At 43.5% G+C, this 13,743-nt stretch overlaps 1 protein-coding gene across 2 annotated transcripts in view; it reads right to left on the bottom strand.

The window, feature by feature from the left end:
* Positions 1 to 13,743, bottom strand: part of Dnah5 (dynein, axonemal, heavy chain 5) — a 317,192-nt gene that overhangs the window by 256,511 nt on the left and 46,938 nt on the right. The window contains exon 1 of one of the 2 annotated variants that reach the window (NM_133365.3): positions 11,500 to 11,769. The exons of the other annotated variant lie outside the window; for it this stretch is intronic. Coding sequence (NP_579943.3) covers positions 11,500 to 11,556 — 57 coding nt within the window. The 5' untranslated portion in view covers positions 11,557 to 11,769. Of the gene's footprint in view, positions 1 to 11,499; positions 11,770 to 13,743 lie in introns of those variants that run through there. 2 annotated transcript variants of the gene reach the window in all.

Raw genomic sequence — 13,743 nt, 5'->3', positions numbered from 1 at the left:
GTGGCCTTTGCTAGCCCTGTGCAGTTGACACTCATTTTGCTTAACCCAAAGGAAGGACTTACTGCAGACAACGTGAGGAAAAGAGTACACATTGGGGCTTAAAATAAATAAGCAAAATAAACATTCTACCAATTTTCTTGCCGGGTCTCTAAAAAGGTCCTGGCATAAAGTACACATTCCGTAAATGTCAAATAGAAAACCACATAAATGTATTTCCAAATGTCACTAAAACCAGGAAGATACCATTTTTTTTTTCTTTCAACTGCTTTCTACCTTCCTGTCTGGAAGAGATAAAACACTTTCTCAAAGTGATCTCTTGGAGTCTGTACTAAGTGTTTGTAACAGCTTGAGAGCTTGGGGGTCAACCAACAACTAAAGAAGAAGCAGATGTGCAGCAGCCAGACGAGAAATAGAAGTCACGGAGGCAGGGGACTCAAGATTCAGTGCCTCTGAAGGCTGGCAAAGAAGGCAACAATCCTAAGTGAGAATCCAGCATCACAGCACATTACTCCATGACCTGATTTTACAAGATTCCAGAGAGGAAAAGAAAATACGGAGAAAAGAGAGATTGGTCTCTAAAACAGAACTCTAATTATTCTATTTTTGCCCAACTCTGGCAGAAGGGAAAACTTCCAAAGTACTTTTGTATATACAAAGAAAGTGGTCAGCATGTTTTTTAAAGTAAACGTTTTCAAAGGCTATTTTTAAGTATATTCACTTCCTAAAGACGAGAAATATGCAATCCTGGCATCATCAAGATGAAAGTTTGCCAGTCTCTGCTTTCACTGCCTTAGGTACAAGGTGCAAGGAGAGGTTTTGAATCCTGTTTAGCGTCTACTTCCATGATAGAGTCAATACCATTAGACACACACTTAGCTGTGAAGTTAATCTGCTATTCAGGGACTGCAACGACAAGGTGACCAGCTGACCGGACTTGATGTCTCACTTGGAGAGTGAAAGCAGACGTGATTGGGAAAGCAAGAAGCACTGTGAGAGATGGTGCACTCCTATAGTCCCAGCACTTGGAAGGCAGAAGGGGGAGGATCATAACTTCGAGGCCATCAGGTCAAGTTCAAGACGAGATGACCACAGAGTGGTTGGAACAAGAATGGCCCCCATAAGTTCATGGGTTTGAATGTTTGGTCCTCAGATGGTGAAACTGTTTGGGAAGAGTTGGAAGGTGTGGCCTTATTGGAGGAGATGTGTCACTACAGATGGGCTTTGAGCTTTTAGAAGCCTACATCATTCCCAGTTAGCTCTCTGCCCCATGCTTGTGGATGAAATACTGTGCCCTTTCCCCAGCCTTTAGCAGGCTAAATAGGCCTTAAGTGATGGCCACAGTTGGTCTTCTGCTGACCTTGCCGACCTAGCTGACCTAGGGTGGAGTCTTCCACCATGCCACACCTACAATTTCCTACAGGAGTAGACTGCCTGCTTAGCTTGCTTGGCAACATAATCCAGCTGAAACAAAGGATGGGTGGGTTTCCCTATATAAACACAGAGCTGAAAACTAAACTTTGAGCATTGATCAGAAACCTTTGTCTTGGCTTCATCCTTCTCTCACCCCCCCCCCCCGTCCTGTATCATTTCCAGCCTCCCTTTCAGGTAGGTACCCAGTTTTACGTGGCTGCTGGACAGCTACAAAATACGAGCTCTCAGCTACTGCTCCAGCACCATGCCTGCCTGCGGCCATGCTCCATATCACAATGGTCATAGACTCACCCTCTGGAACAGTGAACCCCCAATAAACTCTTATTTTTATAAGTTGCCTGAGTCATGTATCTTCTCACAATAGAATAGTAGCAAAGGCAACAGCATAGTATATATATATATATATATATATATATATATATATATATGTGTGTGTGTGTGTGTGTGTGTGTGTACATATATATGTATATATGTATATATACACACATATATATGAATAAAACATAGAAAGGAAGATACGCCTTGACGTTCATTTCTATCTACTTCCTGACTATAGATACAAAGTGGCCAGCTGCCTGATGCTTTGCTCCCATGCCATGTATAGTGGTACCTGCCATGATGGACAGTACCCAAACCTGTGAGCCAACCTAAGTCCACCCTTCCTTAAATTGCTTTCATTGGGTAATATGTTGCAGAAGAGTAACAGCTATACTATGTACCCAATTCTTTCTCTCTCACAGCTGAGAATAAACCTTCACAGCCTCTCATAAGCTACTGCTTTACCAGTGAGCAACAGAGATGGAATTTTTTTAAAGCACTCCATAACAGTTGTTTTACACTGAATAAGCAAGCACCGAATTAAGGGATCTGGGGATAGACAGAAACGCACTTAGTATCCAAGAAAATCTGGATGGTGTTAAAACATTTGTACTGAGGTTTGCTGCTGATGCTGGGATGGAAGGGTGGCTAGTGTCCTTGCCTACGCTACGTGGGTGACACTTCTCAGGCAAGTTAGCACCCTGCACAGAGAAACATTGGTGTCGGGGTCAAAGATTCTAGTCCCAGCTCCTCCACCAATTACGATCCCTCAAGCCTGTGATTTAACCTCTCTGTCCTGTAATCCCTCAAACTCCAAGACCCAAGGATTATACGATGTAGCTGTGAAATTCCATTCCTCCTTTAATGTGTATTCTTTCTCAGTAAAGCATAATATAAACTGTACTCCTAAGATGTTAAAATCCAGATTCCAGGCAACTTTCTAGTGCTGTGCACCTTCACAGAGCTCGGTGGCTTTTTCACCAAGCCGATCTGCCCATTTGGTTGTTTTAATTTCTGATTATTTCGCCCTGAACTCCACAACATAGTCGGTGTCTGCATTTGCCCATGCAAACTGGGGGTGAACTGCACATGCTTCGTCTTCTATTTTGACTCTGACACCGAGTCATTATAGTGAGCTAACAAAAGTCCTTACAGAATGGGGAACCACCAAGTCACCCAGCACATGGATTAAAATGGGATAACCATGGCATTTGGTCCATATATCAAAATGTAAGTAAAACAGCACTCTCACTGATAATTTTTCAGTTACATGAATGTCGAAGCCCTCTCCCCACTGGCATTACCTTTTGGCAGGTTTGCCTCTGACCCAGGCACACCACAGTGACCTCGATGATTCCCTGAAGAAGTGGGGGAAGGAAGGAACTACAAAGCTGAGAGCCCCTTTGTGACTGAACATGCACACTTGACTAGACTTCTGCTTTACATCATTTGCTATGGTGAAACCAAACACAACACTGCTCTCTGCACACAAGAAACTTGAGACGATGGACCATCTACAGCTTTCCTCACATGTGAGTGGCAGGCTGGGAGTCCTGTGGCACAACCTATGGACAAGTTGAATAGTAGAGTTCTGAGGGAGACGATGACTGATGAATCCATTCTATAGATGTTTTCTTTAAATTAGCAGCTAAGGGTTATTCTAGGATGTTCTAGAAGGATACCAGGGTCTGTGTACAGGTTGTAGGGAGCTGTAGGCAGAGACTAGTACTTATATTCTAGGTTGTTGACTGCCACCTTGGTGTTGTCTCCCAGCTTACCTGCCATTCGTTCAGCTCTATCATTCTACTCCTGAGTCTCCCAGGAACTACAAACTCCCCCATCCCACCCTCGGTCCCTAAAAATTCTGAGACCTGAATTCTCTGCTTGTGCATTCAAGAGAGTGGGTTCTGTGCTTTCCTGTCACCCCCACACTTCTCTCTTCCTTGCTGCTGCTCCCAATGAAAAGGTGCACTTTTATCTACATTGTATTTTATACACTGTGATCAGTCAATATCTTTACAGGGGGAAGTGATTGGGCAAAAGAATGGATGCAATAAAAATATAATGAATTATAGATAGATAGATAGATAGATAGATAGATAGATAGATAGATAGATAGATAGATAGATAGATATGATACATGGTAGATAGACAGACAAATGATAGATACGCAGATAATAGATAATAGAGATCATTGTTCAAAAGCTTTTCTACATAATATGATTAGCCCATTGCTTATCTAAACCAAAAATTTCCACTTTAATGAAATCCAGTTCTATGTTTATTAAGTAAACACACTTTTGCTTGTTTGAAATGGGTGTTTTGTTTTGTTTTTTATGTGCATGTACAGGTAGCTTGTGCTAGACATTAAAGTCCCCACCTGAGAAAACTGTAAACAATACCGAATCTGCAAATCACTTTCAGGTTCCTTATCATAAATAACCAAAGTAAATACCCTGATGATTGGTTTTGATTTGCTGTCCATATCAATCTGAAGCTTGCGGCTACTTGATCACTTGATGATTAGATTGTGCTGGCAAGGCCAAGGACATGGGTCTGGTCAGGACAGTCAGCTTTCTTTATTCCACTTTCCCGGCTAGGTGAAGCAGGACAGTCTATGACCTTCTGCTCATGGGAATTTATAAGAAGCACCTATCCAGATGAAATGGCTGGATACTGACAGAGTATGTATTTCTTTTTTTTTTTTTTTTTCCTAAGAATACCCACCAATGACCCACCTGGCTTAGCTTATCTCCCTGCCACAAACAAACATCACGTGACCCCTCTTATCTGTCTCCTGAGCATTGAAGGAAAACAAATCCCAGCTCAACACCGTCCTCACTGCAAGGACATCAACACTGTAGCAAAGCGTGGTTCTCTTTGGACTTTTGTGACATCCTCAATGCCCAGAACAGTGTCTGGCACATGCAAGAGCCTCAAGTAATATTGCAGGGGCTCTCCAAATGATACTCCAAAGCAGCAGTTCTCAATCTGTGAGTTGAGATCCCTTTGTGGGTAGCATACCAGATATTTACATTATGGTTCGTAACAGTTGATGTGTATATAAAAAGCTACAGAGAGTGGGAATATGTTCTATGGAGGTGTAGTCAGGTATGGGGGAAAGGGGTGCCTCGGTGGGCCTGAGGCAACCCTTCCCCTTGAGGGACCATCCACACCACACGATGATATAGTATAGAATAGAGTTTATTCAGGTCATGGGAAGGGGAGTCAAGAGGGTAGTAGAGGCAGAGAAAGGCAGAGAGAGAGAGGGAGGGAGAGAGAGAGAGAGAGAGGGAGAGAGAGAGAGAGAGAGAGAGGGAGGGAGGGAGAGAGAGAGAAGAAAAGTAGAGGAGTAGAGGCTGGCCATGAGCACATGGGGGGGGGAGGATGGGGGAATGGAAACAGAGAAAGATCAAGGAGCAAGAGAGTGAGGAGGGAGCAAGCAGCCCCTTTTATAGTGAGTCAGGTCTACCTGACTGTTGCCAGGTAACTGTGGGGCAGAGCTTAAACAGAATGCTAACAACAGTAGCAAAATTACAGTTACGAATTAGCAATGAAATAATTTTACAGTTGGGGGGGGGGTCACCATGACATGAGGGCCTCCACATTAGGAAGGTTAGAAACCACTGCTCTGAAGTGTAGTGCCTTCTAAGAGAGGAATGTGGACACAAAGCCCCACCCCTAACCAGGAAGCTATTGTGTTTGTAATGGATACCTGCTGAGAGAGAGGGACCTGTCATATTCTCCAGGGAAGTGTCGCTGAGTGTATGAGCTTCTTCGAACTAAGCCACAAAAATTAGAAAGGCCACTCTCCTTTCTGTCCCCTTCCTGCGAGGACTTCATTCCTGAGGCATCTCAACCATATCCCATACCCAAGGGGAAGGAAGGATACACAGAAAAACTGGAACACAGAAGCCTAGTTGAGTTTCTCTACTTACAAGCTCACATTCTCTCTGCTCACTTGATCATATTTCCACCTGACAGTCTACAGAAAGAGAAAGTTTCCTTGGGTCCTTGACTCTTTATTTCTGAAGGCCTCTGTGTCGTGCAAATTTTTAATTAAATAACTCTGCGTTGTTTTCCTCTTGTTTATCTGCCTTTTTGTTATAGCCTGTGATGCTGACCTTTCAAAGGAAAGATGCCACACCACCCTGCCCTGTGATTTGTATAATCAATGGGTGAATTAACTGGCTGGTTTACTTCACAAGTCACTTCCAAGAAAGGGATGGAACCAATTACTTCAGATCAATGTGGATCTGACATTGGAGACCAGGATTCAGTCTGATGCTGATGGGACCCAAGTAAAACTTATCCCCATCCCCCAAAATGATGCTAACTGAACCAACTTCCTGTTCAAGTTCAATTGAAGACACTGAGGGGAAGAGAAACCTCTCTTCTACATTTCAGCCTCTCTTTTTGACTTCCAGCCTTTTCTTTTTTAACCCTCCCCCCCCAGGGGGGGGGGCACTTCTCCCAGCTCTGCAAGGTGTTTTCCAACCCACCCAGTCTTCTTTAATTGACTGGGATAACCAACTTAGAAACGCTTCTCACACCTTCCCTGTCTCACTCCACTTTCCTTTTATTCCTCCCAGAGAAGGGTCACAGTTACCCAGAAGGCAGGGCTGCTCCTTGTGAATTAAGAACTCTTGAGCAAAGTGGTCTGTGTCCTGGAGAGAAAGAACCTCACCGCCTGCCCGCCGCCCCGGCGACTCCCACTCACAGCAGGTGGCCTGGTGAAGCCGTCTTTAATTCAGCACAACTGCAGACCCAGTAGCAGAGACAGCACTTAAACAGGGAAGGTGCCATCCAGTGGGTGGCCCATCTATTTCTCTTGAGTTTCAAGGAGCCCTTAAACTGCTCCTATGCTAATTCCCTTTTATATCATTCTTTTCAGCCCAATGAAAGATTGCCTACCTTTAGGAAGTATTCTAATGGTAGATTTTATAAGACACACATACACACAGGTGTCTGAGAAATGCTCAGAAAGGCACACCCAAGAGCATGGGAGTGGTCTTCCCTCAGAGACAGTCACACCTCACACACCTTACATTGAGGTTGTACAGGTTTCAAAGCTATTGTCTTCTAAAAGTGACAAAAAAAAAAAAAAACAAAAACAAAAACCAGATGGCATCACAAGATGTCTCCTAGGACACCCAACCAAAAGACACAAAACTGTTGAGGTAGTCTCCGGTTCACAGGGGTACTGGAATCTAGGAGATCCTCACTCTAAACAAAGTTAAAAGTCTCATTCACATTCCCCAGAAAGCCTGTAACATTGCTATTTTAACATAATGATCTCTGTGTGAACATATTATCTCTACTTTACTATTTAGGATAAATGAATCCCCCCCCCCAAAAAAAACCTAACTATAAGCCCTCAGGAGGAACATTACCATCACCAACCCCCCTCTTCCCAACATTCCATCTTCCCAACTCAACTCTTTTTAAAGGGGGGTGGGGGACTCACTATATCATTCTGACTGGCTTCAAACTCAGATCAGAGATCAGCCTGCCTCTCCCTCCCCAGTGTTGGAGATAAAAGCAACATGGGCCACCATACCACACCCACCCAGCCAAAGGGGACTCCAGAGTTATAGATATTAGCAGGCATTGGGGCTAGGACCCCAACATGAGTCCTTTAGAAGATCGCTTTTAACCACTGAGTCATCTCTCCAGGCCACCCCACCCCACCCCCAATGCTCAGTCAGCTGTCTGCACACCAAGTATCTGGATGTAAAAGATTTAGTGAGCTTTCACACAGCCGTTTATTTCACCCACACCCCATTCAACAGTGATTTTCCTCCGAAATCAGAACTACCTATCTTACAGAATTTTTCTCTTACACAGTTTCCTCTGGCAACCAGGGTCATTAATTCAGGGTGGCTCTGGTCCAAGCACTTAAAATATATATGTCACCATTCACATTCTATATGACACCAGGGTAAAATTTCCAAACTTCTCTCATTCATAAAATAAATCACAGTGCTTAAAGCCATCTGTCCTCCAGAATCACCCAGGAACTGCTGGTGCCCGTGCCTCCCACAAGGAGGCCTGACTTGCTTGTCCAGGACTGGAACCTGAGCCCAGCTAATTCTCGACACTCCCCAGGAAGTCTGTTGAGCAAAAATCATGCTCTGAAGGGACAGTGATTGATTGGTGCTACCAGGTTATTGTTTGAATAGGAGCTTTGGATGGAAGGTTCCAAGAGTTAGTGGGGTCCTTCTAATTCTTAGCCTCTTTTTTGCTGCTTCTTAGAATTGCAAGGGGAAAAAAGAAGAATGGAAGGAAGTCATCTTTTCTGGGGAGACTTCCCCTATTGTATCCTGGAGCACAGCATTAGGCATAAGGTAGGGATGTAAACACCAGCTGTGAAATCAGTGCAGTTTGATGTGTTCTCACACGTCTACCTCCTATATCGATGCAATAGGAGCATCTTTGGGCCCTAACTAGATCGGACCCAAGAATAGTCACCTGCCCATTAGCAAGCAATACCCACCCTTCTCCACTTCCCCAGTAAATCCTCAAGCCAATTGCTTTCCTTGGTTCCAATGAAAGCATTTTGACACGTTCAATGTGAAATGTGGTCACCAAGACAAACAAGTCTAGGCTTGAATAACAAAGGACACCAACTTGGCTATAGTGCCAGAGAGCAACACTACTGACAGCCTCTTAGTGTCCACGTGGTATCAGACAGCTTAGGTTCTTTATGTCCCGGCCTCCTCCGTCCACCACACTGAAAACAAGCTTTGGCCTCCTGCAGAGCATCTCAGTAGGAGACATTATGCCTCTCCAAGGGAGCGCTCCTATGCCCCTCAACCTCTACCCACAGGAATCCCTGAATCCTTGGGAACAATCCGAAATCTCACCAACCGCATTATCTAGCATGAATGCATGCAAGACTAACAACAGGTCTCTCTGCAGCTGAGAGATAACATCTCCATTGTAAAACCTTTCTCCCTCGAAGACGGATGACCTCAACAGTCAAGATGACTGTCATGTTCTGGTTGTACCTTTTCTTTGGCATTAACAAAATCGACCCACAAAACCATGCATTTTGGTTTCATTCTAGAGAAATAAAAATGAGTTATTGGGTCTCTGATTCATGTCTTCCATGTCCATGGTAAATAAATACTAAACATTTTTTTTCTCAATCTGAGAAAAAAGGAAAGAAGGCAGATATATCTGTGCTGAGGTTTTGCTGATAAGTGACTAGATAGAGTTATTTCAAGTATTTTTAAATTGGAAAGCATTCAAGTTTATTATATGAGAAAAGAAAGAGATGGCCTGTCTTTTTCATGTACATAGAACTTCTACTACATTTTGTTGCTGCTGTCATGGATACACATGGGTAAAAGCAATTAACATATCATTTTAACCTAATTATAATACAGCAGCAGTGTAGTTGAAGTTCCAGATCAAGGCTGAATAAATCTCTGTCTATAGCTGCTATGCTACATGTCATGCTTTGGACTCTTTTTCCATTGAGCATTTCAGCTCAAAAAGCTACTACTCAATAATTATCATATCAATGGACCAAATAGACAATGCATATTGATGAGTTTCATCTCATCTCTGTTTCTTGAATGCTAGTTATGGTCACCCCAGTGAAGTATGATGGGAACAGCATTATCTTAGTAATATTGCAGCATGTTACATCAATATGCATTGTCTATTTGGTCCATTGGGTACTGGGTAGTTCATATTGTTTTTCCACCTATAGGGTTGCAGATCCCTTTAGCTCCTTGGTTACTTTCTCTAGCTCCTCTATTGGGGGCCCTGTGAGCCATCCAATAGCTGACTGTGAGCATCCACTTCTGTGTTTGCTAGGCCCCGGCATAGTCTCACAAGAGACAGCTATATCTGGGTCCTTTCAGCAAAATCTTGCTAGTGTATGCAATAGTGTCAGCGTTTGGAGGCTGATTATGGGATGGATCCCCAGATATGGCAGTCTCTAGATGGTCCATCCTTTCATCTCAGATCCAAACTGTGTCTCTGTAACTCCTTCCATGGGTGTTTTGTTCCCAATTCTAAGAAGGGGCAAAGTGTCCACACTTTGGTCTTCGTTCTTCTTGAGCATATGTATCAGAAGATGGCCTACTTGGCCATCAGTGGAAAGAGAGGCCCATTGGTTGTGCAAACTTTATCTGCCTCAGTACAGGGGAACGCCAGGGCCAAGAAGTGGGAGTGGGTGTGAGGGAGTGGATGGGGGACTTTTGGGATAGCATTGGAAATGTAAATGAAATAAATACCTAATTAAAAAAAAAAGAGAGATGAAACTTCCCAAAAAGATTTACTCCCAAGAGGTAGCACTTGTTGAGGAATTTAATTCATTAATTATATTTAAATGTTTGCATTTGATTATAATGTCTCAGACATGATAAAAGAGGGCAAGGAGTTTTCATAACTAAGAGAAGACCAGCTCACTCCATTACATCACAGGCATTATTTGTATTGTATCCTAAGCTCTATAGCAACAGAAGGTTATTTAGAAAGCAGAGACTCCTAAAGAAGTGGTATGCAAGTGAGGGACTTGCCTCATTCTAAAATGTTCAATGCATCAAAACATCTTACATTCCCCCAAAGTTGCAATTTTTGCCAATTAAAAATTAAAGTTTATGGCTAGGGATATAGCTTAATCGTACCCAGCCTGAATTCCATCTGTAGAATAATACAAACTAATTTGGTAGGGACAAAGGATCAGATGTTCAAAGTCACACTCTTGGTTACATAGGGTGTTCAAGACCAGCCTGGGATAGAGACCCAGCCTCAATAAACAAATCATAAGTTGGTAAGATGGCTCAGCAGGTGTCATCTGGCTTGTTCCCAAGTTTTAATTTAGTATAGCTCGTTCCTGGGATTGTTGACTTAATCTTTGTGACTTGTTGTCTTGTGGCCCCATTTGAGTATCTGCCCATTTCCCTGCTCTACCACAGAGCCTATGACAAACACTGGCTCATGACAAGTGCACTCTGAATACTTGCAAGGTCCAGTGGAAGCAACTATTGGCAGAACAAACAGGCCTCCGGCCAGATGTGGATCATCTGTTGCAAAATCCGTCTTGTAACCTACTAAACTCTGTCTAGCTGCTTCAAGATAGGAATGCCCATCTTTCTGTCACACTAGGCTAGGTCTGTCCATGACTACTTGAAGGAGACCCCACCCACGAGTACTCAGACATAAGGATCCTTGACCATGCCTGGCAAGAAGCAATAGAGTAATGTTGGAGGGGAAGGCTTTGGCACAGACTGGCAGTGGAAGGTTCAAGGTCCTCCCTGTGAGCAGCTGGCATGCAGCAGCTGAGAAGGACCCCATGTGGGGAAGAGGATTCTTGTCCCTTTATCTCCAGGTCCATGACCTCATTTCTACAAATATTAGATTTGAGAGGTGTCAAAGATCCTAAAATACATTGTATCCTAGAATCTGCCTTAACCATATCTAATAGCCAGCAAAAGTTTACAGGCCTTAAGGAATATACAAAGCCCAAACTACCAACCCAAACATTTTCCACCCTAGAATAACATCTTTCCTAAGGATCACTCATAAATGGCTACATGTAGTTATTCTCGGGCAGAAATCTGCAGTAAAGTCGAAAGTCACAGCTCTCCTTTTACATGTGAAATACCAATGCATGCAGCACGTCAGAGACTTAGTGAACAAACATCTTTTTCACAGATTCACCTGACTATAGATTTGAAGTTGTGTCAGGTCTTTTTCTACCTGGCATTAGAGGTGTTTACGCCAGCTCCTTACCGTCAGAACTCGGGTGACACTCTGCTTCCAGAGTTGTCGTCTGCCGATCCTAAACATCCCAGCAATCTGGGATGGCCCCAAGTCAGCTCCTCCAGAATGGTCTTCTAACTACCAAGAGAGCTGTTCATCCTCCAGTGGAATATCACAGGCAAAGACTCTAAGAGGGTCACAGCATCGCGCTGTTGCTTCTCATGCATGTGGGTGACTCTCGATATTCACAGAACTGAGGCGAGAAGTCAGTCCATCTGCGATGCTCATATATCCTTCCCTGAGTCTCTGCCCTGGGGCCTTTCCTCGATTCTGTGGTCCTTCGTTGTTAGGGTAATACTGTTTCCATGCTGTGCCGTTTAAGCACGCCTCTTAATCATGTTTAGCAACAAGAGAAAGCAATTTAACTGCTTGGTTGCAACCACAAGTTCTAATGTTCCATTCCATACACTGCCCAACAATAAGCTTTGAGTCAATAAAGGAGCTTAAATTATTTCTCTGAACAATAAGAAACCTTAAACCTGATCAAAGCAGAAGGCAGACAAGTCACAGCTCTGGATATATTACTCGAGTTAGGAAATTCAGTCTTACTTTGTCTAAACAACTTTGTGTGCACAATTAACTGCCAGCATGGTGACTAATTGTGACTAATTGCTTGATAGGCTAATTGTGACCCAAAGGAGCCATTTCCTCTCCCATAAAGAACAAGCAGCCTATTTCATATGCAAATGGCAAATGGTGTCCATAAATTACTCCTGTTCACACGGCCGCCCAAGCATGGAAAGCAAAGCATTGCATTCCATAAGCCTAAACATCTAGATCTTCCTCTCCGCACCGACGGATGGGGAGAGACCTCTCACCTACAACCCTCCCATCAAAGCACACAAATGGCAGAATTTAAGGTCCATTTCATTGGATCCTTGGGATTAAAAATCCAGCAGTTAGCTAGGCAGCAGTGGTGCTCACCTTTAATCCCAGCACTCAGGAGATAGAGGCCGATATCTGTGAGTTCCAGGCTAGCCTGGTTTACAGAGGAGTTCCAGATGGCTACAGCTACATAGAGAAACTCTATCTCAAAAAAATTAAAACGTAAAATAAAATCTAGTAAATAAATCCTTTTCGGATTATTCAAAGATCATCAGGAAATTGAGGAGTCCCCTGCTATTCAACCTCATCAGAAACAGAATTGACAACCAGGGCACTACCTTGATATCAGGACAATCAATTCACCTAGCCATCAGCCAGTTAGGGTGTGGCCTCCATTTGTAGTGTTAATATGGATACAGATATTTGGTGTTGAATACTGATGGCAAGCAAATAACAAAAGCATATTTAAAGTCAGAAGTATAGGCACAGAAGAACTCTCTATTTTCCCTTGGAAGTTCAGTGTTTGAATCTGACAAAGGCAGTAGACAGATTGACAAGGGAGAAGCCATGCAGAGTATTGCACACACGGGAATCACCCAGGTGCCCAGCAGTTCAGTAAGATTTAGAAGCTTACATCTGTTCTTCTTTGAGGAGAGAAAAAAAAGTATTGAGCAATTTTATCGGAAGAGTAGATTATTTTTCACGGAGATGAATTGACTCAAAGAACAGACAATGCCTTGGGGTAATGCCCCTGTGGTAGCCATCACTCCTGCCTGCCATTTGCATGTGTTTCCTCTTCCTGCTGGGATGGCTGAGGAAAGCACTTGCAGCAAATAATGTCTCCTGGACTATGTGGACTTGAAGATAGATAAGGAGAAAGAAAACTCTCCCTGAATGTGCGGCTCTTCACGGGTTCTCACTCTAAACTTCACAGCTGTACATTTGGGAGTGTCATCTTCTGAGCCAACATGGTGTGTGAATACATCCGGGGTCACGGCAGACTTAACATAGAGCCTCAGGCAAATGAAGCGCACACTATACGTGAGATATAAAGATAATTTTCAATCAACCTCTGTGTATTGGTAAGCAGCTGTTTGTTGTTATAATTGTGAACGGTGGCCACAGGTCACAGGAGAGACACAGAATAAGACAAGATAGTCTGATCGTCCCTGCTAAGCAGTTCAGATTAGTCCCGAGAACATTGTCAACATGTGACCCTCAGGAGAGAAGTAAGGCTCCGGTGAGCCATGCTCATCGCTCACTAGATATGCTTAACCAGTGTAAATGAGGTGCCACCCACGTCTCAGCAGCAGCTATTCACAATGTGATCGCCTAGGGCCATTACTTCTTGGGAAATTTTCTACACCTGACTGATACCATTCATTTGTG

The sequence above is a fragment of the Mus musculus genome, chromosome 15 (assembly GCF_000001635.26).
Source record: "Mus musculus strain C57BL/6J chromosome 15, GRCm38.p6 C57BL/6J".
Classification (NCBI taxonomy): domain Eukaryota; kingdom Metazoa; phylum Chordata; class Mammalia; order Rodentia; family Muridae; genus Mus; species Mus musculus.
Note: the sequence above shows the minus strand (reverse complement) of the source record. Positions and strands in the feature narration are given on the sequence as shown.